The following is a 22,699-nucleotide window of genomic DNA, read 5'->3' on the forward strand; positions in this document are numbered from 1 at the left end:
TGATATATACATGTGTAGAGTGCATATATTTGATGAGAGATATTTGCATATGGTACATGATGAGATGGTATGCTGTTGAAGGTGTGCAAGTGTTGAGTGTGTGTGTGTGTATATGTATGTATGTATGTATGTATGTATGTATGTATGTATGTATGTATGCAAGCATGTATGTATGTGTGTGTGTTCCACAGAGACAGATGTTCCAGAATGAAAACAGTGGAGGGTGGAGGCCTTCAGGTTTCTTTTAAACTCCCAGGTGGAACCTAGGTTCAACACACATCCTGCTGCATGAACCTTTCCTGCCCAGCTGGGATATCCTGTGTTTGTCGAAAGGACTACACAGGGAAGCCATAACCATTGTCCTTCCCGAATTTGCCAGTGTGCCCCTCCCCAGACTGAGGCAGCCGCCCCAAGCAGAGGAAGAGTGACTTTGGAAATGTGTTATCAGCATCCTCCATGGACTTCCTTACCTCCTGCCCAGCCTCATTAGCTGCTAGCTCTTCAGCATCCTCCGACAGAAACCTCAGAGGCTTGAACAGGGCAGCAACCTGAAGCCAGCTGCTTTTGGCAGCTTCCTTTCCGGTCAGGCCTAACCTCTGTGCAGCTCTTAGTGCACCACTGACTACCAAGGGTGCAGAGCAGAGCACAGGATGGAGCTTGGACGACCAGGGGCTGCAGCTACCGCCTTCCGTCAACGCTGGCCAGCCTGGATGCTGCTGTGGGTCTCAACCCTGAGCTGTTCTTTCTCCTTGCCAGCTTCTCTCCCTCCTTCTCTGGTACCCCGAGTCAGAAGCAGCTACACTCTGGGAAAGACATTCCTCGGTCTTGATAAATGCAATGCCTGCATCGGGACATCCATTTGTAAGAAGTTCTTTAAAGAAGAAATAAGGTCAGAATCGCCACCAAAAAAAACTTCGAAAGACAAATTGAGCTTCTCTTAGTGTGAGGATGTCTAGTTTGTGGGTGGGAGTTGAGAGAAAGGCATGTAATAGTCGAAATGGGTTGATATAGGAGGGCAAGGGTAGAAACCAAATTGCCACCCTAAATGCTAAATTCAAACGTTCCTTTTGAAACTAACTGAACATTCTTTTCTATGACTGTAGTTGCCTAGGACTGGTGAGTTTTCCCATTCATTTCTCATAATGGGAGGAATGAAATATATAGAAAGCTACTATGTGGCAGACATTTTAAACTATTCCAAGTGTTGACAGTCTGCACTCATTATTCAGACAGTAAGCAAACATGGTGGATTAAGGGCTTTGCCCAAGGCAGACCCGAAATACAAACAAGGTCAATTTGCTCCAACATTTCAGAGCTTGTTCTCTGTTGTGTGATACTGATCTGAGGAAAAAATAGAGTTTAATTCACTGCAATGCACGTTGCTCTTACAAAGAAAAAGAAAGAAAGGAAAGAAAGAAAGAGAGAGAGAGAGAAAGAAAGAAAGAAAGAAAGAAAGAAAGAAAGAAAGAAAGAAAGAAAGAAAGAAAGGTGGCCTATGAACACAGTCATGGAGCATTCAGCAAGCCTAAGAACCTTGTTTTAAGATTAAGCAGGGACCAAATGGGAACAGCCACCACAATTCTGTTCTTACCTTCTAGGTGGTCAGACAAAAAAGGACAAAATTACAAATAATTGTGAGCTTTAGTCTGATGCATACTTGAGTACAGGGTCCCACAGACAGGAGACACCGGTTCCAGAGAGGGCTTTTCTGGGGACAGGATTTCTTCTGAACAAGGACGTACACGATGAACTGAAAGTTTTTGGAAGGGGAAGGATTAAAGCAGAAGCATCTTAAGCAAAGGCAGCAGCATGGGAAGACGTGAAAGGTTCTGGTGGCTGAGACCCTAGGTGTAGGTTGCTATGGACAGAGAAGCCTGGAGGGACTTAGGAGGCACAGGCTCTTGAATGCTGGGCTAAGTAATCCGGAACTTAGCCTGTAATCTAGTGATTCCCAGTTTTTCTTTTCAGCAGTGAAGACCTTTGAACTTTACTGTTTCTCCTCCCTCCACCAAAACCTAACCTTATGCCTGCAAGATTCTGTGACCAAGCAAAAGGCATAGGCAAACTTTCTATTAGATAAAGATTCCTGTGATTATTCCATTAAATCACTTAAAAATAACAAATGGAAAAACACAATCAAAAATGTTAAATTTCTATCTTCTATTTTTTCTTTTCTTTTCTTTTTTTTTTTTGGTACTCTGCGATTGTGCAAAATGATGGACTTCTCTATGACAATTTTATGCATATATATTATGTGCCTTAATGGTATTTATCTTATTTTTTCCTGTTCCCCTTTTCCCAATACCCTTTCTTTCCTTAACTAGTCCCTGTTTATTTTCATTTCATATATTTAAAAAAATTTATATTCCTCATGTGAGAAAAATGTGATTTTTGTTTTTCTGAGTCTACCTCATTTCATCTGATATAATGATCTTCAATTCCATCCATTTTCCTAAAATATGACATACTTTTGTCATTCTGTATGGCTGAATAAAACTCCATTTGTGTGTGTGTGTGTGTGTGTGTGTGTGTGTGTGTGTCTCACAGAAAATGTTACACTTCATTTCATTTTATTTTACTTTATTTAATTGTGTTTCATGTGCATGGGTGTTTTGCCTGCATGTGTGTCTGTGCATGAAATGCATGGCTAATCTTGAGGAAACCAAAAGATTGTGTCAAATCTAGCCTTGGGACTAGAGCTAAAGGCAGTGTGAGCCACCATTTGGGTTCTGAGAATCCAACCTGGGTCCTCTGGAAGAGTGCTCTTAATCAGTGAGCTCTCTTTCTAGATCTATTAAAATGTTTTCTAAGGTTTTTAGATGTTTAATGGAGTTTACACGGGCGTTTAGTATTAAGCATGTTTGGTTTCTGTTTTGTTCTTCCTGGTGATGAAATGAAACCTCAGGCAGGGACTTTCAAATGCTAGCCAAGTGTTCTACCATTGAGCTACATCTCCAGTCCTCTCTAGCAAGCCTTTCATAAACTTTTTGTGAAGGTTGCAAAATTGAAGGATCCCTAATTAAGACTAGTCTTTTGCAGACAATAGGGAAGCTGTTAAGCTGAGAGATAAAACCTGTGTTTCAGGGGGATCTTACAGAAAACTGTAAGTAGGGTGGCCTGGGGTTATCTCAGGGACTAAAGAACCAGAAGAGAGATTACTTCTGACAAAAGAGGACAGAAAGGATACTCCTGGATTCAGCTCCGTGTTTACTTTGTTGACTGACACAATGTGAAAGGAAGTAATAGAAATATGGAGATGTTTCATTTGAACTCAGGGCTTCCCACCTAAGAAGTGGGATCCAGAGAACTGAGAATATAGTGAAGTGCTGATTTTTCAGAAAGCAGTGATCAGGATATGGATGTACTTTAAGCTCGCAGAGAAAGAAACTGCAGGATTCCACTGAAGAGTTCTAGGCTCTGATCTCCTTCATCAGCTTCAAGTTGTCCTTGCAACACTGTTTCATAAGAGTTCAAGATACCCCATGTGCACCTGAAGAGGAAGTATGTAGGAAAACATGACAGGGCAGGTTCATGGTGTCACAGCAAGGTATGTTGAGAATGCTTAAGTGCAACTTAGAGAGGCAGAGAGACTCTGTGGGCATGGACCTGTTTCTCATCTTTCTTGCTACCTTATAAATAATTTTCTTTTATTATAAGCATAGTAGTCATTTATTTTAGGAATACTGATTAAGAAAATTTCAAAATAAAAATCATATAGAACTCATTCTGAAGTGGGCTAGAGAGATGAATGTGTAGGTAAACTGCGTGCTATGAACCTGGATCCCCAGGACCCACATCAAACATAAATATGGCTACGAAGGCTTGTAACTCAAGAACTGGGAAGGAGAAGTAGATGGATCTCCAGAGACCCTGTTCAAACAAACAAGCAAATGAACAAACAAACATAATCTTAGTGTTGGGAAGGCAGAGAAGGGCATGATCCTGCAGTTCATTGATCAGCCAGGCTAGCTGAACCAGAGAGCTCCAGGTCTTGTGAGAGAACTTGTCTCAAAAATAAAATGGGAGCCTCATTCCAGCCCATGTGTGTTCTTTTGTTGGTGGTTCAATCTCTGAGAGCTCCCAGGGGTCCAGGTTAGTTGATTTTGTTGGTTTTCCTGTGGGGTTCCCTATCCAATGTTTGGCTGTGGGTATCTACATCTGTTTCAGTCCTCTGTTAGGCAGAGCCTCTTAGAGGACAGTTATGCTAGACTACTGACTGGAAGCATAAGAGAGTATCAGTAGTGTCAGGGCTCGGTGCTTGCCCATGGGTTGGGTTTTGAGTTGGGCCAGTTATTGGTTGATCATTCCTTCAGTCTCTGCTCCATCTCTGCATTTCTTTTAGTCAGGACAAATTCGTGTTGAAAGTTTTGTTAGGTGGGTTGATTTCCCTATCCCTCCATTGAAGGGAGGTCCTACCTACAGGAGGACCTTCTGCTTCCATGTCCCCACCGTTAGGCATCTTGGCTAAGTATATTCATCCAAATATACCATTCTTAAGAGTTTGTCACAGGGAATTAATAAGGGAGATGCACAGAATCTTACTGCAGGAATGTTTGACACATCACTGTTTATATTGAAAAGTGAAAAATGTTTGTTTTGTCTCAAGATAGAGGGTTAGTTAAGTATATTATAGCTGGTTGATGTAACTGAATATCATGAAGCCATTAAAATCAGATTTTGGAAAAGAATATTTAATAATGAGAACAAGTATTCTTTATATACTACTAAAGTCCTTAAAGTGTATATAAGAATGACTGGATCTTTGCACAGGTTCACATGTGCACGCATATGCTGTGTGTGTGTGTGACTGTATGGACATGAGAATTTGAATACAAATGCTCTGGTTTGTATGTGTGAGCGAAGGCCAGAGGTTGATGTCAGGTATCTTTCTCAGGTGCTCCTTATTTATTTATTTATTTATTTATTTATTTATTTATTTATTTAAATCCCAAATGCTGCCCCTCCCACCCTGGGGCATCAAGTCTTTAGAGGATTAGGCACATCTCCCATGGAGTCCAGATAAGGCAGCCCTCTGCTGGATATGTGCCTAGGGGCCTCAAACCAGTCCCTGTATGGTTGGTAGTTCAATCTCTGGAAGCTCCCAGGGGTCCAGTTTATTTGACACTTTTAGTCTTCCTGTGGGGTTGCCATCGCCTTCAGAGCCTTCAGTCCTTCCCCTAACTCTTCCATAGGGGTCCTTGACCTGCAACCTCTGTCCAAGGTTCAGCTATATTTTCATTTGCCTCAGTCAGCTGCTAGCTAGAGCCTCTCAGAGGACAGCCATGCTAGGGCTCCTGTCTGTGCACACAAAATGGCATCAGTAATAGTGTCAGGGTTTGGGGCTTGTCCATGGGATGGATCCCAAATTGATACAGTCACTGGTCAGCCATTCATTCAGTCTCTGCTCCATTTTTGTCCCTGTATCTCCTTTACACAGGACCAAAACTTTGGGTCAAAAGTTTTGTATGTGGGTTAGTGTCCTTATTCCTCCACTCTGGAGTCTGGCTGACTACCAGAGGTGGTCTATTCAGGTTCCATCTCTCCATTGTTGGGCATTTTAGCTAAGGTCACCACATTATTTACTCCTGGGAACCTCTTCCTTTCCAGGTCTCTCCTATTTTCTAGAGGTTCTGCCCGTCTCCCACCCTCACCAATGGCAGCTGTATATTTCTGTTCATTCTCCTGTCCCTCTGGCCCTCTCTCCTGTCTCTCTCCACACCTGATCCTGTCACTCTACTTCCCTTCCCCCCTCCCACTCATGTCCCTCCCTCCCTCTGCCTCCTGTGATTTTGTTTTCCCTTCTAAGTGGGATTCGAGCACCTGCACTTGGGCCTTCCTTCTTGTTTCCTTTCTTTGGGTCTGTGGGATGTACCATGATATTCTGTACATTTTGGCTAATATACAGTTATTAGTGAGTGCATAGAATGACTGCTCTTTTGGACCTGGGTTTCCTCACTCAGGATATTGGTGTTTTACCTGCACGTATGTATGTATAAGGGTGTGGGGTCTTCTGGAACTGAAGTTAGACAGTTGTGACCTGCTATGTGGGTGCTGGGGGTTGAACCTCTGGAAGAGCCCATAGTGCTCCTAAGCACTGATCCATCTCTCCAGCACCCAATCACTTGAGTTTTCTATCTTAGACATTCTTGTTGGTGTAAGGTGGAACCTCAGGGTCGTTTTGCTTTGCATTTCCCTGATGAATAAAGATGTTAGACATTTTGTTAAGTGCTTCTCAGTCATTTGAGATTCCTCTGTTGAGATTTCTCTGTTTAGCTCTGTACATTAAGAAAACAAAAAACAAACAAACAAAAACAGGACATTGATGGAGGCAGAGTTTATTGTACCCTATAGATTGAGAGCAATCCAGTCCATCATAGCAGGGAAGGTATGCCAGGGAAGACTTGGCAGCTCTGTGGCCACCGGAGGGAGCAGCAGCTGGCTGTATAGCATTGGCAGTCAGGAAATAGAATGAGGTGTATGCTGGTGTTCAGTTGGCTTTCTCCTTTTTTCTCTTTTTACTTAGTCCAGAGCCCTAGTACATGGAATAGTGCCACCCACATTCAGGATGAGTCTTTCTGCCTCTGTCCAACCTTTCTAGAAACCCCTAAAAGGCACATCCAAGAGGCCTCAGGTAATTGAGAATCCATTTAAATTCACAGTGAAATTTAACTCTTACCAAAGCAGGCAGTAATTATTGCTTTAATTCAGAACCTAACCCCAATTCAGAAGCGTTGGCAGTTCTAGTACCTACATAATCTGTCATTCATCAACCTTTCCCTGTGCCCATTCATCTACTATTTAACTGCTCACTCATCCAGACAGTCTTTCATGCATTCTTCCACCCCAACCATCATTTTACCCATTCTATGACCCTATTCTTTGAACATCTCCTCACATATGCATCTTACATCTAAATATTCACCATGGCCCATCTACACATCGAAGCATTCATTCATCCAACTGCAAGATATTGAGTATTATCTTGGTAAGAAGCTCTCTGCTAAACTCTTGAGTTATAAAGTTGAAAGAAGAAACTGTTCCTTTCCCTGGAGGATCTTATTATTGAGAAAACAAGGGAGCAAATTCATGGCTAAAGCACAATATATAAAATGGTCATTGCAGAGGGTCATGGGACCACGTAAAAAGAAAGTTATCTCAAAGAAGAGTAAAATGAATGAAGATCAGAAGGAGCATTACTTGTCTGGGGTTTAAAAGGTTAAGTAGGTGTTATCCAGATAAGAAAGAAGAAGATTGTTTCAGAGAAAGGGAAGGGCATGTCAGGGGCTTGAAAGGATACAATTATCTAAGAGTAGCCAGCAGTTTAGTGAGAACAACCCAAGCTTACAAGGAGAATAAACAGCAGGTGATGAGCCTTTTAAGAGCATTGTGGACTGTGCTAATAACAATGACTGTATCCTGAGAGTTTTAGAAAGAAGACTGATGATTTTTGGGTTCAGTATAGAGCTGAGGGATTAAAAGAGAAAAGAGAAAAGAAATACTTGAGGTATGTTTGAACACAGTAGAAGAGAAAATTTCATTCTAATTCTAGTATAGTCTCTCCAATTCCCACCATTACTACCAAACACCTAATTGTCCTACTCACCTTAATATTTCTCCCAGTTCTGAGGATGTATAGTCCTGTTAGTCTACCTTTCACGGAGTAAGAAATTCGACCAATCTCACTTCAATCATGCCCGTGACCTCAATTCAAAAGAAAATCGAATGTTGCCTGTTGTTTTCGGGGTTGATTTTTGTTTTTTTGTTTGTTTGTTTGTTTGTTTGTTTTCATTTTTGTTTGTTTCATTTGTTTTCTTTTTGATATTCTAAACTCAGGATTATAGACATTTTAGTAAATGAAGATCAGGGTCCATGTTTTCATTCTTCTAGTTAGTGAAGTAGGCAGATACTGACACTGGGAGATACACATTTCCCCTTTGCAGTAGTAAATGTCACATGATTTTGAATGGGGGAGAACCTGTCTGTTTTTCTGTCAAATTCAGTAGGGAATTCCCTTAGCCATTGCTGAACCTACAGATCACCTACCAAAACATGTTGTCATCACATCAGAATCTCCTCAGAAAATGACAACAGAAAAAAAGGACAATGACCTTGTCCCACAGAGTAGGAAATTTCTTTCCATTCAACTCTACAAGTTAGTTGAGTGGAAGCCCTGGGAGTTACGTCCCTTTATCACTAACTTTCTTTGATTCTTCAGACAAGTCACATATACTCTGTCTTCCCCTTTCTTGTCCCCAAAACAAAATGCACAAGGACCCCAAAACAAGGGCACAATGTCAGAATATGCTTTCAGGATTTGTCAGTTCTAGCCTTTAATAATATTATTGAACTTCTCTTATGAGCTAAATTCATAAAATGGACTATTATAGGAATAAACATTGGGAAAGTAGTGAAGGTTTCAAGCTTTGCATCCTTGAATGCCATTTTTTCCAATTCCTGATCAAATGTCTTTGGAAAAATGATGTAGTCATTCCATGTTTCAGGGTCTTCATCTGTACAATTCATAATGCTATCAACCTCATAGGTATATTGAAAGGATTTTGTGCTGAAGAGGTAGCTCGGTAGTAGAACATTTGCCTAATGTGTTTGTTGACCTGGGTACAATTTTTAATATCACTCACAAAGATTAAACAAGGGGTTGGGGATTTAGCTCAGTGGTATAGCGCTTGCCTAGCAAGTGCAAGGCCCAGGGTTCGGTCCCCAGCTCCGAAAAAAAAAAAAAAAACAAAGATTAAACAGATTAATTATACAAAAAGCATTTAAGAAGGAAGTTGACATACTTAAAGATTTTTTAAGTGTATATTACTATCATTATCATCTCATTGTAAATCTGAAGTTCCAGGAGCTTTGTAGGTTTGGTACTTCATGACTAAGAGAAGCTACTGGAAGCAGGACTACCTCAGGGCCCTGAGCCCTTTCTAGTCCTTCTTAGAAGGGAAAATGAGTCCCCACAGTTGTCCTGAAGCTTCTGGAAATGTTTACTTTTTTGAGCTTTTTACAAGTTAATCTTCAATATTCCTATGGCAAGGTTCTTGAGAAGAACCCCTTGTGCTTGCAACCATTGCAATTTGCACCATTGCACTGCAGAAGTATCTTGCTGAGAGCATTTACCAACTGTGAGAGGCTGGAGCTCTAATATGAAAGAGCCTCAGAGACCTGAATGCTCCAGCTCTTGTCCCTTGTTGACCTTTTCCCCTTAATTTTGTCTGTGGCTTGCCTTACTATCTAAATACTAGGAATTAACTGGAAGTGTGATTCAGTTGTAGTACATTTTGGTAGCATACACAAGGCCCTGAGCTTCATCCACAGTACTACAAATAACAAACAAATAATCAGTGGAAAACATGTAATCTCTAAGCAAAGCTGAATTATGAGTAAGCAAATGAAACAATATACAGTTTGGGGTTCATCAAAATTCTAATTCATTGAAAATATACTAGTCAAAACTCATTAGCAGGTGCTACTCAGTCATTTAATAGTGTTTAATGGCAAGAATTTAAAAATCTCCTTTAAGTTCAGTATTTGATGTAGTCTGATTTTCACTTGCAATATGACCTTCAGTTAATAATAATAAAGGCAAACTTTTCTGAGTAATTTTTTCACACATAAATCAAAAGCAGATTCAACATTCTTCCCTGATGGAAATGTCAGCACACAGCTGGAGATGTGACTCTTTAAATAGGGTAGCCATGAGTCTAGGAAATCAGCAGATGATAATAGACTGGTGCCTTTCCCCTGAGGAGGATTAAAAGCTGACCAAACCACAGTGCACAATCACATACCTGCTGGAACCAGATGGCTTCAAATTTAATGGAAATTAATCAGACATGGCTGCCTGAAATTTGCTTGTTGTTGATGACTTAAATCAATGTTGGTGGTGCTTCTTGGGGTTAGATATGGGGGTATTGTGGTCTTTCAAGCTCAAGCCCAAGAGACTCTTGGAGAAAACTGTTTTCAAGACCCAAGCATTGGTCAAAATATGAGTGGCTTAGACAAATAAGAGTACATTAAGCAAAATACTTGGGGATTTATGACCCTGACTGTCAACATTGTGTTAGATTTTGAACAAGACACTTAAGCTCTATTTGCTTCTGTTTCCATATCTGTAAGGCAAGAGTGGAGTATAAAAAGAACCAAAAGTGTAAAGCTATTATCTTTTTTTTAATTTATTTTTTTTATTAATTTGAGTATTTCTTTTTTTTTACAAGAAATTTACACTGTTATTTATTGCTTGTTAATCAATTGAAATCTTTGACTAATTTCACGTCACCTTATTCAGTGACTCCTAAGCTCACTGATCTCTCATCTCTCTTGCATTGTATCAAACATCAAAATATTTGGAGCGATAAGTAGCTCTGTCCTGAGCTACATAATGGCAAAATAATGTTCCCAAACAACAACGACAACAAAATCATCATCATTGTCATCATTTTAGCTTTAAAAAGGAAATTGTGAAATCTTCTGTTTTTACCTCTGGTCTTTGTTTTATTTCTCTAAATAGGTAGAGTGTTTGCTTGACATGCACAAAGCTTTGTTTCAATCCACAGTTCCATTTAAATCAAGAATAGTGGTGCACCATAATCTCAGTACTGGGAGGTGGAGGTGGAAAGGTCAGAAGTTGAACATTTTTCATCGATGTTCTGGAAAGCAAAAGAGTGAAATCTTTAGCACTGTAGGGCTGAGCTGTGCTGAGTTCTGGCTGTAGGCCTGACACTCAGAGTTGTTCTTTTGTGGGTTTGCTCTTCTCATTACAAACTGAGAATAATCATATCTACATCACAGGATAACCACTATGAATCAGAAAAGAAGTGCAGAATGATTAACCAGAGCACTTTATGAACTGGAAATTTTTTTTCCTTTAATTGAAAATGGATTTTTTTCATACAATATATTCTGATCAGTTTCCACTCACCCTACTCTTTCCAGGTCCTTCTCACATCTCCTTTCATTCAGATCCACATCCTTTCTTTCTCTCATTCTAAAAGAAAAGGCATCTAAGGAATAAACTAAGATAAATCAAAAAACAAATTGGAATGTGACAAAAGAGCCAAAGAAAAAGCATTTAAAAAAATGCACATAGACTCAGAGACACACAGAGTCTCACACACAAGAATCCCATGAAAACACAAACCTAGAAGCCATAAAATATACAAAAAGATCTGTAAGGGTGGAGGAAAGCCCTTACTTAACATTATAAGACAAAGAACCTCCAAAGATACCATTGAGTTCATTTTCTGTTGGCTATCTACTGCTAATTAGGCAGCTTACTCTTTTTTTTTTCTCTCCATCTTTATAAAATTGGATATTTCTTATTTATATTTCAATTGTTATTACCTTTCCCAGTTTCCAGGCAAACATCCCCCTGATCCCTTCCCCTCCCCTTCTATATGGGTGTTCCCTTCCCCATCCTCCCTCCCATTACTGCTCTCCCCCCAACAATCACGTTCACTGGGGGTTCAGTCTTGGAAGGACCAAGGGCTTCCCCTTCCACTGGTGCTCTTACTAGGCTATTCATTGCTACCTATGCAGTTGGAGCCCAGGGTCAGTCCATGTATAGTCTTTGGGTAGTGGCTTAGTCCCTGGAAGCTCTGGTTGGTTGGCATTGTTGTTCATATGGGGTCTCAAGCCCCTTCAAGCTCTTTCAGTCCTTTCTCTGATTCCTTCAACCGGGGTCCAGTTCTCAGTTCAGTGGTTTGCTGTTGGCATTCGCCTATGTATTTGCCATATTCTGGCTGTGTCTCTCAGAAGAGACCTATATCCAGTTCCTATCAGCCTGCACTTCTTTGCTTCATCCATCTTATCTAGTTTGGTGGCTGTATATGTATGGGCCACATGTGGGGCAGGCTCTGAATGGGTGTTCCTTCAGCCTCTGTTCCCTCCCAAGGGTATTCTTGTTTCCCCCCCCCCCTTTTTTTTTTTTTGCATTTGACCAAATTTAAAAATAACTTATATTTTAAAATCATTTATAACCATGAGCTTTTCTACCCACACCCCAGTTCCCGAATAACTCAGAGGCTATTTATTCATGAATAAAAGCCTAGGTCATAAGCTAGGTGTGTTCACAAACTAGCTTGTAACTTATTTTTTTTTCTTTTTTTTTTCTTTTTCATTTTTTTTTATTTAGAGAATACTTTATTAGTTTTTGTAATCAAACCCACGTATATAAGACCTTACATATTTAATACAGTGTGTTACCCCTGTACAAATGGAAAAAACTTAAGTTCAACATTTCTAGACCAATATGGCTGTTAATTTCTGTACAGTGCCAACTCAACACAGTAAACGGGGATACTTTTTTCGAAAGTTGACAGCACAGGTAAAGTTTCAAAAAATTCAAATTATATATCTGTATATATATATTTATATTTATATAAAAAGACCAATAATAGCAGTGTGTTATGCATCAACAGCAGCAACAGCTTTTCCAGGTTCTGCAGTCATCTGAACAAAACTGTAGAGACATCCAGCACACTCCATTAAAAAAAAAAAGTAAAAAAACAAAACCCGAGAAAACAGCACAGTTCTGTTACTCTTGTGGTACCTGGCACCATTTTTTTTTTAAATTAGCTTCTCAATCATCATCTGGAAAGAAAACATTCTGAGCAACATCATTAAAAACAGCTCTGATAAAGCACGGTCACTACTACGTATCATAAAGCAGGTACAAGCTATTTTACATCCACAGAGGTATGATACAGTACTGTCCTACATCTATAATACTAGAGGATACAATTTAAAAGGCATTATTTGAGACTTGATTCTACTTTTCCAGCAGAGGGCCCAAAGGATGGTGTGACACAGCTTTGTAAAGAAACATACTCTAGACAGGATTTCCTTTCACTAGTGGCACACTTCTAAGGATTCATTCTCTCCATGAATGTCAGCTAAAACCGTTATTAAAAAAATGAAATATCCCTAGAACAAAACCGTATAACCACCGGATTCACATGAAGATGACCTAGTGGAGACAAGCTGGACCTCACCTTACCAACAAGCTATCAAATCTGTTATGTTTAAACAGTGAGACCTCCAAGGAAGGAGATGCCAAGTAGTGCTTCAAAGCTTCGGACCACAATCAAACACAGCATCCTTTTCAACAGAAGCAGAAGCTCATCTGAATATGCTCATGGATGCTGACATCAACATTTAATCATCTCCTCACTCATCCAGGAAGAGGGGGAGATCAGTTACTACTGTACTTTATTGTGTTCAACCAAATCACCATGTTACAAAAATAGCAAGCTGCCATAATAAAAAATAAGGCTCCTCTATCCAGCACCAGATAGCATCATTTTACTTTCAAGCCTAGAAATTGCACACTTGTATATAAACCAACCGAAGATGAGGATTGAGAGTTCATCTTGGTGGATTTTTCCTTTGATGAATATGAAGTGTCCTTCCTTATCTTTTTTGATGACTTTTAATTGAAAATTGATTTTATTTGATATTAGAATGGCTACTCCAGCTTGCTTCTTCTGACCATTTGCTTGGAAAGTTGTTTTCCAGCCTTTCACTCTGAGGTAGTGTCTGTCTTTGTCTCTGAGGTGTGTTTCCTGTAGGCAGCAGAATGCAGGGTCCTCATTGCGTATCCAGTTTGTTAATCTATGTCTTTTTATTGGGGAGTTGAGGCCATTGATATTGAGAGATATTAAGGAATAGTGATTATTGCTTCCTGTTATATTCATATTTGGATGTGAGGTTATGTTTGTGTGCTTTCATTCTCCTTGTTTTGTTGCCAAGACGATTAGTTTCTTGCTTCTTCTAGGGTATAGCTTGCCTCCTTATGTTGGGCTTTACCCTTTATTATCCTTTGTAGTGCTGGATTTGTAGAAAGATATTGTGTAAATTTGGTTTTGTCATGGAATATCTTGGTTTCTCCATCTATGTTAATTGAGAGTTTTGCAGGATACAGTAACCTGGGCTGGCATTTGTGTTCTCTTAGGGTCTGTATGACATCTGTCCAGGATCTTCTGGCCTTCATAGTTTCTGGCGAAAAGTCTGGTGTGATTCTGATAGGTCTGCCTTTATATGTTACTTGACCTTTTTCCCTTACTGCTTTTAATATTCTTTCTTTATTTTGTGCGTTTGGTGTTTTGACAATTATGTGACGGGAGGTGTTTCTTTTCTGGTCCAATCTATTTGGAGTTCTGTAGGCTTCTTGTATGCCTATGGGTATCTCTTTTTTTAGGTTAGGGAAGTTTTCTTCTATGATTTTGTTGAAGATATTTACTGGTCCTTTGAGCTGGGAGTCTTCACTCTCTTCTATACCTATTATCCTTAGGTTTGATCTTCTCATTGAGTCCTGGATTTCCTGTATGTTTTGGACCAGTAGCTTTTTCCGCTTTACATTATCTTTGACAGTTGAGTCAATGGTTTCTATGGAATCTTCTGCTCCTGAGATTCTCTCTTCCATCTCTTGTATTCTGTTGGTGAAGCTTGTATCTACAGCTCCTTGTCTTTTCTTTTGATTTTCTATGTCCAGGGTTATTTCCATGTGTTCTTTCTTGATTGCTTCTATTTCCATTTTTAATTCCTTCAACTGTTTGATTGTGTTTTCCTGGAATTCTTTCAGGGATTTTTGCGATTCCTCTCTGTAGGCTTCTACTTGTTCTCTAAGGGAGTTCTTTATGTCTTTCTTGAAGTCCTCCAGCATCATGATCAAATATGATTTTGAAACTAGATCTTGCTTTTCTGGTGTGTTTGGATATTCAGTGTTTGCTTTGGTGGGAGAATTGGGCTCCGATGATGCCATGTAGTCTTGGTTTCTGTTGCTTGGGTTCCTGCGCTTGCCTCTCGCCATCAGATTATCTCTAGTGTTACTTTGTTCTGCTATTTCTGACCGTGGCTAGGCTGTCCTATAAGCCTGTGTGTCAGGAGTGCTGTAGACCTGTTTTCCTGTTTTCTTTCAGCCAGTTATGGGGACAGAGTGTTCTGCTTTCGGGCGTGTAGTTTTTCCTCTCTACAGGTCTTCAGCTGTTCCTGTGGGCCTGTGTCTTGAGTTCACCAGGCAGGTTTCTTGCAGGGGAAAAGTTGGTCCTACCTGTGGTTCCAAGGCTCAAGTTTGCTCGTGGGGTACTGCCTAAGTCCTCTCCGCGGCGGCAGCAACCGGGAAGATCTGCGCCGCTCTTTCCGGGAGCCTCCGTGCACCAGGGTTCCAGATGGCGTTTGGTGTTTTCCTCTGGCGTCTGGATGTGCACAGAGTGCAGTCTCTTCTGGTTTCCCAGGCGTGTCCGCCTCTCTGAAGGTTTAGCTCTCCCTCCCACGGGATTTGGGTGCAGAGAACTGTTTATCCGGTCTGTTTCCTTCAGGTTCTGGCGGTGTCTCAGGCGCAGGGATCCTGCCGCTCCTGGGCCCTCCCCTACGGGAACCCAGAGGCCTTATACAGTTGCCTCTTGGGCCAGGGATGTGGGCAGGGGTGGGCAGTGTTGGTGGTCTCCTCCGCTCTGCAGCCTCAGGAGTGCCCACCTGATCAGGCGGTGAGGTCTCTCTCCCACGGGGTTTGGGAGCAGAGAGCTCGAGTATTTCTTATATACATTTCGAGTGTTATTTCCTTTCCCGGTTTCCGGGCACACATCCCCCTCCCCCCTCCCCTTCCTTATGGGTGTTCCCCTCCCAACCCTCCCCCCATTGCCGCCCTCCCCCCAACAGTCTAGTTCACTGGGGGTTCAGTCTTAGCAGGACCCAGGGCTTCCCCTTCCACTGGTGCTCTTACTAGGATATTCATTGCTACCTATGGGGTCAGAGTCCAGGGTCAGTCCATGTATAGTCTTTAGGTAGTGGCTTAGTCCCTGGAAGCTCTGGTTGCTTGGCATTGTTGTACATATGGGGTCTCGAGCCCCTTCAAGCTCTTCCAGTTCTTTCTCTGATTCCTTCAACGGGGGTCCTATTCTCAGTTCAGTGGTTTGCTGCTGGCATTCGCCTCTGTATTTGCTGTATTCTGGCTGTGTCTCTCAGGAGCGATCTACATCTGGCTCCTGTCGGCCTGTACTTCTTTGCTTCATCCATCTTGTCTAATTGGGTGGCTGTATATGTATGGGCCACATGAGGGGCAGGCTCTGAATGGGTGTTCCTTCAGTCTCTGTTTTAATCTTTGCCTCTCTCTTCCCTGCCAAGGGTATTCTTGTTCCCCTTTTAAAGAAGGAGTGAAGCATTCACATTTTGATCATCCATCTTGAGTTTCATTTGTTCTAGGCATCTAGGGTAACTCAAGCATTTGGGCTAATAGCCACTTTTCAATGAGTGCATACCATGTACGTCTTTCTGTGATTGGGTTAGCTCACTCAGGATGATGAAGTTGATGTTCAAAGAGCCACAGTTGGCCCTTCTGTACGTTGGAGGTCCTGATAGTTTCCGAGTGACTTCTTTTCACATCTTATGTTTGGCCAAATACAGATAATCCTTTTGTAAAAGGAGTTTAGAATAAATCAAAGGAAGAGAAATGATCAGACAGGCTATTGTCCCATTTTTCTGCTTCTCAGCTCTGCTGACCTCTAACTTACATGTTTGTCCTATGCTTCCTGCAGGTTGGACAACTCACTGGTTTCCCACTTGGGACTGCCTTCTCAGGACTTGCTTTCTTATGCTGCAAATTACTCAGATGACTCTAAAACCTGGCGCCCTGTGGAGATTTCTCGACTGGTCAGCAAGTACCAAAGTGAGATCTCTGACAAGAGGATCTGTGCCTCTGCATCAGGACCAAAGACCTGCAGCATTGAGCGCATCCTTCGGAAAACAGGAAGGTTCCAGAAATGGCTTCAGGCCAAGCGCCTCACACCTGACCTGGTGCAGGTGAGTGTGGGCCATGGGTGGAATGAGGGGTGGCAAGAGACATTCACTCATACATCACACCTTATACCTCAGAACACAGAAGCTCTCAAACTTGTAGGTTATCACCCCTTTGGGGGTTGAATGACCCTCCCACAGGAGTCTCTTCCAATGATCAGAAAACACCGATATTGGTTTACAATTCGTAACAGTAGCAAAAATAAAGTTATGAAGTAGCAACAAAAACGATTTTATGGTTGGAGCTTACCATGAGAAACTATATGTATTAAAGGGTCATAGCCTTGGCAAAGTTGAGAACCACTGCTCTAACAAAAAGCAGAAATATTGGTTTATCTAATGTGTGACAAAACAATTATAAAACAGAGTGGCTTGCGACAAGAAAGGAACTAATCAAAATTGTCTTGTAACGCTCTGTCATATTGTCATCTACCACTCTCTTCTATGTGATCCTCAGTGGTTATTTAATAAATAGTCTCTGACTGTCATCTTTGACCTGAAGCTTTGAAACCCTTAGGAGCCCTTACCAGACCACTCCTCGGACAGGGTTAAACTTACCTGCAACATTCCCCCTGGGTGCTTTCTCAACCCTCAGGTGAGCTGTGCTGCTCTCTACAGAAGCTCCCACACAAAGGCCAGAAATGGTTGCATGTGACTGTCATCTCAGTAGTCAGAAAGTAAAAGCAGGAGCATGCCACAAAGTTGGAGGCCAGTTTTAACTACATAATGAGACTGTAACACACACACACACACACACACACACACACACAACACACAACACACAACACACAACACACACACACCATTGATTCTGTTCTGTTCCTTTAGGAATCCTGACTAGTACATGTGAAAACTGTTCTGAAATCTGGTGTCAGAAAAAGAACGGTCCTGGTCTAAAAGGTACCATGTGACACTGGATAAAGTTGTGGTTTCCAAGGCAGTCCTTTTCCCCTAGCTAACAAGTTCATAGTGAGACACACAGTCCCCCAAGGCAAGACTATTTCCATCTTGAAACTGAGAAACATTGCAAAAGAAGGAACTTTCTGATATACAAGATGCATTCCAAAGTCTGTGAGGATCTCTGCTATCACACCAGACAGCAGAGTGATGATCCCATTCCAGGGAGCAATGAAAATAGTTCATTCAACACAACTAAGTAGCCAGTGGGTTAAAACTTCAGGAGTCTGAACTCAAGATGTTTATTTAAGACATAGCTAAACTCAGCAAAATTTGGTGAATAGCTTCCTGGTGATAACTAAATCCCATGTGCACAAGAAAGCTTAAGACATGACTTCATTTATACTTTCATAAAGTACCTGTGACATCTTCCATAATTATAGGTCCGATAGATTGACAAGCTCTTGAGACAAGCTCATGTCTCTGTCATACAATAGAAAAGTCACCAGTCTTCTCCCAGCCTTATGGGTGGAAAACAGGTTATACATTTCTCTCCTTGGAGAGACAGCTATATGTGTTTAATATTCCTGGTTCCTCTAGTCCTTATCTGTGAACACAAGAACCTTCATGCCTCCCATAAATTACAGTCATTACAAGGTAGCTAGATCAGTCTTAGGCTCTAGACCAGTGGTTCTCACCCTTCCTAATGCTGCAATACTTTAATGCAGTTCCTCTTGTTGTTATGACCCTCGACCATAAAATTATTTCATTGTTACTTCATAACTGTAATTTTGCTAGTTATGAACTATAATGTAAATATCTGATATGCAGGATATCCTATATGAGTGTCAACCCAGAAGTTGAAAAACACTGCTGTAGACTAAGGTAAACTATTCCCCTTGTGCCCTAGACACTTTCATAATAACAATAGACTGAGAATTATCCTGCAAGTCCTGATAAGTTCAAAGCACATCTGGAGTCACCTGTATTAGCATATGTGGACATCAAGGTGTAGGCCAGAGACCCATTTTGATGGTTTAAATATGCTTGACCCAATGAGTGGCACTATTTGAAGGTGTGGCCTTGTTGGAGTAGGCATGGCCTTGTTGAAGAAGTGTGTCACTGTGGGTGTTGGGCTTGGAGACTCTCCTCCTAGCTGCCTAGACACCGGTCTTCTAGTTACCTTTGGAACAAGACGTGGAACTCTCAGCTCCTCTACCCCTACATCTGCCTGAATCCTGCTATGCTTTCTGTCTTGATGATAATAGACTAAACTACAGAACCTGTAAGCTAGCCCCAACTAAATGTCATCCTTCATAAGAGCTCTTGGTCATAGTGTCTCTTCACGCCAATGAAAACCCTAACTAAGACACCCATGGAGCATTAAAACTGTGCTTGAATCTCAACTCTATCACTAAAAGCTGAAACAGAGTCCCAGGAAAAATTGAGTGCTTTGGGTTCTCATTCATACATTCAACAAACTACTGTGCTTCAACTGGGATTTGGAGATGAATCACATGTAGCCTACTCTCCCGGGAGCATTGGGCTCAATGATGGAGACAGAAAGCTCACAAACTACCAATTCTTTCATGTTGTAATATCTCTAAGAGGACAAGGAAAAGACTACTGACTTGAGTCTTTCATTCACTGACCAGTGGCCTTAAATTTAAGCCTTAGACTTACCTCACTCTGCTTTGACCTTCCTGCTGAAGAATGAAATAGGAACAGGGCTTCTGGATAAGCTCAAAGGCCCTCCAAGATTTGACATTCTTTGACTTCTGTGGCTCTGCTGTGTTTATTTCACAGACAGACATGAAGCCTATTATCACTGGATTTTCTCATTTCTAAAATGGCAGTGCATGCTCTCTGTTCTGCCTGATTCCTTCATCCTAGTATGTTTAGAGATAGGAAATGCATTGGAAAAAAAGGCCATCAAAGAAATACATGTGGTGTTTTGATAATAAATGATCCCCTTTCTTTTATTTATTATGCAAATATTTTCTCCATCCATTTTTTTTAATTTTGCATTTGACATGTACTTACAAGTTTTCACTTCTTTCTACCCAAACATCTCTTACCAGCACTTAGTAAGACAGCCCATACCATAACCACACTTTCCTTTGGTCCTCCCTAACCCATCTTTTCATCTCTAGTAGACTTTCTTCTTCCTTATAAAACAAAAGACAAAAAATATCAACAATCATTTTATAGATTCTAGAAATATCCCATTGATTTTCATTCACTAAGATCAAAGTCATCAGTATTCTTTTCTGGCAGAGTCTTCTCCCTTTCTTGTCATACTTTCTTCCCAGAGATCCTTTGCCTTTGGCATCTACAACCTGCCAGCTCTTGAATTTTTGCTATTTTTTGCTGCTCTCAGATCTCATCTGATTATCATCCATATGCCTATTTTTATATTCTTCACAAAATTTGGTTTCAAATAGAAAAAACTCTTACCTAGTGTAACCCAGGAAAATTGAAGACAAGAGTTTAAAACAATCTTGTAATAAATATAACAGTGCTCTTATAATAGACAAATGGTGGAAACAACCCAGATGTCCATCAACTGATGAATGGCTAAATAGAATGGGTCATATTCAAACCATGAACTATTTATTAATCAGGTCTAACAAGGGAAAAAGTACTGATTCACACCGCCACATAGATGAACCTTGAAAACATGCTCTACAAAATAAATCAGACAGAGAGGGTAAGTGTAATTCTATTTATAAGAAATGGACACAGTGGGTCAATTAATAGAGACAAATAGATTAGTAGTTGACTAAAAATCTAAGAATAGGAGAGAATTCGGAGTGACTATTTTTGGGATACAGTTCCTTTGGGGATCAACAGATTCTATGCTTAAGTACCAATGATGTTTTCATACCATTGTGTGAATGTACTAAAACTCATCAAATTGTATAGTTTAAAACAACTAAAGTGGCCAGGCATTACAGTGTTTGCCTATGCTCTGGGAAGTTGGAGCAGGAAAATGGCAAGTCTGAAACAATTCTGCACTACATAGTGAGACCTTTTATCAAAAAAGAAATCAGTAGTTAAAGTGTTTAACTTCATGTTATGTGAACTTTAGCTCTGTAATAAAAGAAAATATGGTGGGGACAAAAATGATCCAAGAACATTGTGTCTGGGTATGAATATATCCTTAAAAAACTTAATGCTAAGTGCACTGAACAAATCCCAATTCAAAAAAGGATGGAGTCATTAAAATCCTAGCCTATCTTGTGAGTCCATTCTTTTAAAAGCGTGTGATAGACACCTAACCTATTAGCGTACCCTAGGCCAAAATGATAACAGTGAAAAGCATTTAACTGCCACTCCAAGAAACCATTTGGATACAAAGCCAAGAGTGTAATTCTCTGACATAACAATAAGAGTGGTGTTTTGTTAACTAGCTCGGATGTTCCTAATACTGCCAGCCTTCTGTATTAGTGGATTCCATGTCTGTGGATTCCATCAACCACAGATCCAAACTAAGCTGGGTACTTACTTGTAGTCCTAGTTACTTTGGATTCTAAAGCAGAAGAACCCCTGGAGTTCAAGAGTTCTAAGCCAGTCTATGCAACATAGTGAGAACCCACCTAAAAACACTCTGAAATGAAAGTATCTGTATTAACTGTAAACATGTTTTTCCCTTTTTATCTTTCCCTAAGCAACACAGCATAATTATTTACATATGATATAGGTTATTGTAAGTCATCTAGAAATGATTAAAATTTTGGAGATGTACCTAGACTCTACACAAATATTCCAACACTTTCTATAAAGGATGAAGTGTTGTGGAGGACCATGTACCCAACCACATACTGATATATTCTTTCCATATAACTCAGATACACCACCAGAACCCTTCTCAACAGCATTCTAAGCAAACAGTGTCTGTCCGTGATCTCATTTGGAACAAACTGAGATCTCTTAGTCCTAGATTTGGCCGAACAGCTCTGCCCTCTTTTTCTGACAATCCATCAGGCATAGGGACTTATTTATGGTTGGGAAATTCTGCTTATACTTCTGTAGGAGTTTTATGCACCAAATGGGGAGCTATTACAGGATGGCTAGGAACAAGATGTAACTCATCTTTCAATGTACACCAAATAGCCCAGAGCCAGCTCAACCTACCAGTCAAGCCTGGCATTCTGTCAGTGTTTGACTTAAGCTGCCTACGCCAACCCCATTTTGTCAAGAGCTACTTTCTAACAGTGATCTAGAAGAAATCCCTTGTGTGTGGGGGGGGTGTACAATTGTGGATATTATGTGTTCAGGAAAAGTAGGAAAGGTCCACAATAAAATAACAGCCCTTGTTCAAAGAACTGACAATGCAGAGAGGAGAGGAGAAAAACTTAAAAGAAATAAAAGTAAATAGAAGGGGCATTGCAGGTGGCCATTGGGTCTTGGATCTGGACCTGTGTCTTCTTTTTTGTTAATAAAGTTAGCATGGGTGAAAGGCCCACTGGTCCTCATCAGAGGCAGAGCCTGAAGTCTGGGGCTCCCCCTCCTGCAGGGGCAAGTCCAGTTTTGTCATGTGAATACTGAAGCCACAGAATATCTACAATAGGAGCTGCCAACAATGGTAGCAGAAGCAATAATCAAGAGGAAGTTGAAAATCTAGGGCGTGTGTGGCTGTGTGTGCCCAGCACTTACCGTAATAAAACTGTGACTTTTCCACATTGTTCTGATGGAAATATCCCACAGCCTAAATTGCTAGTCCCCAAACAGAAGCACAGCCAAGAACATGACTCTTTTTTTCAGAATGTGCTTGTTTGCAAAACTACAAAAAAAAGGCTTCCCTGTTATTATGCCAAGGGCAAAAAAGCAAGCACCCCAGCCAGCCAGGGGTTGGAAAGGGAAAATAACATTCGCCCCATGGGGTCTGCCTTCCATCCTCTCTAGAACCATCTAATCTGCCTGGACATAATTGAAGATGCAAGTCAGGATACCATCTCTAAGGAGAATGAATGAGGAGTTTTTGACCACAAGATGGCAA

At 40.8% G+C, this 22,699-nt stretch overlaps 1 protein-coding gene across 3 annotated transcripts in view; it reads left to right on the forward strand.

Moving 5' to 3' along the window:
* Nucleotides 1–472: 472 nt before the first annotated feature.
* The window catches only part of Dipk2b (divergent protein kinase domain 2B), a 69,494-nt gene continuing 47,267 nt past the window's right edge, over nucleotides 473–22,699 (forward strand). For 2 of the 3 annotated variants that reach the window (XR_015646398.1, XM_087600504.1), the window contains exons 1-2: nucleotides 618–889; nucleotides 16,542–16,806. Coding sequence is in view for 2 of the 3 variants with exons in the window: in XM_087600504.1 (XP_087456630.1) it covers nucleotides 651–889; nucleotides 16,542–16,806 (504 nt within the window). In the remaining variant the exon portion in view is untranslated. 3 annotated transcript variants of the gene reach the window in all.

The sequence above is a fragment of the Rattus norvegicus genome, chromosome X (genome assembly GCF_021556685.1).
Source record: "Rattus norvegicus strain SHRSP/BbbUtx chromosome X, alternate assembly SHRSP_T2T, whole genome shotgun sequence".
Classification (NCBI taxonomy): domain Eukaryota; kingdom Metazoa; phylum Chordata; class Mammalia; order Rodentia; family Muridae; genus Rattus; species Rattus norvegicus.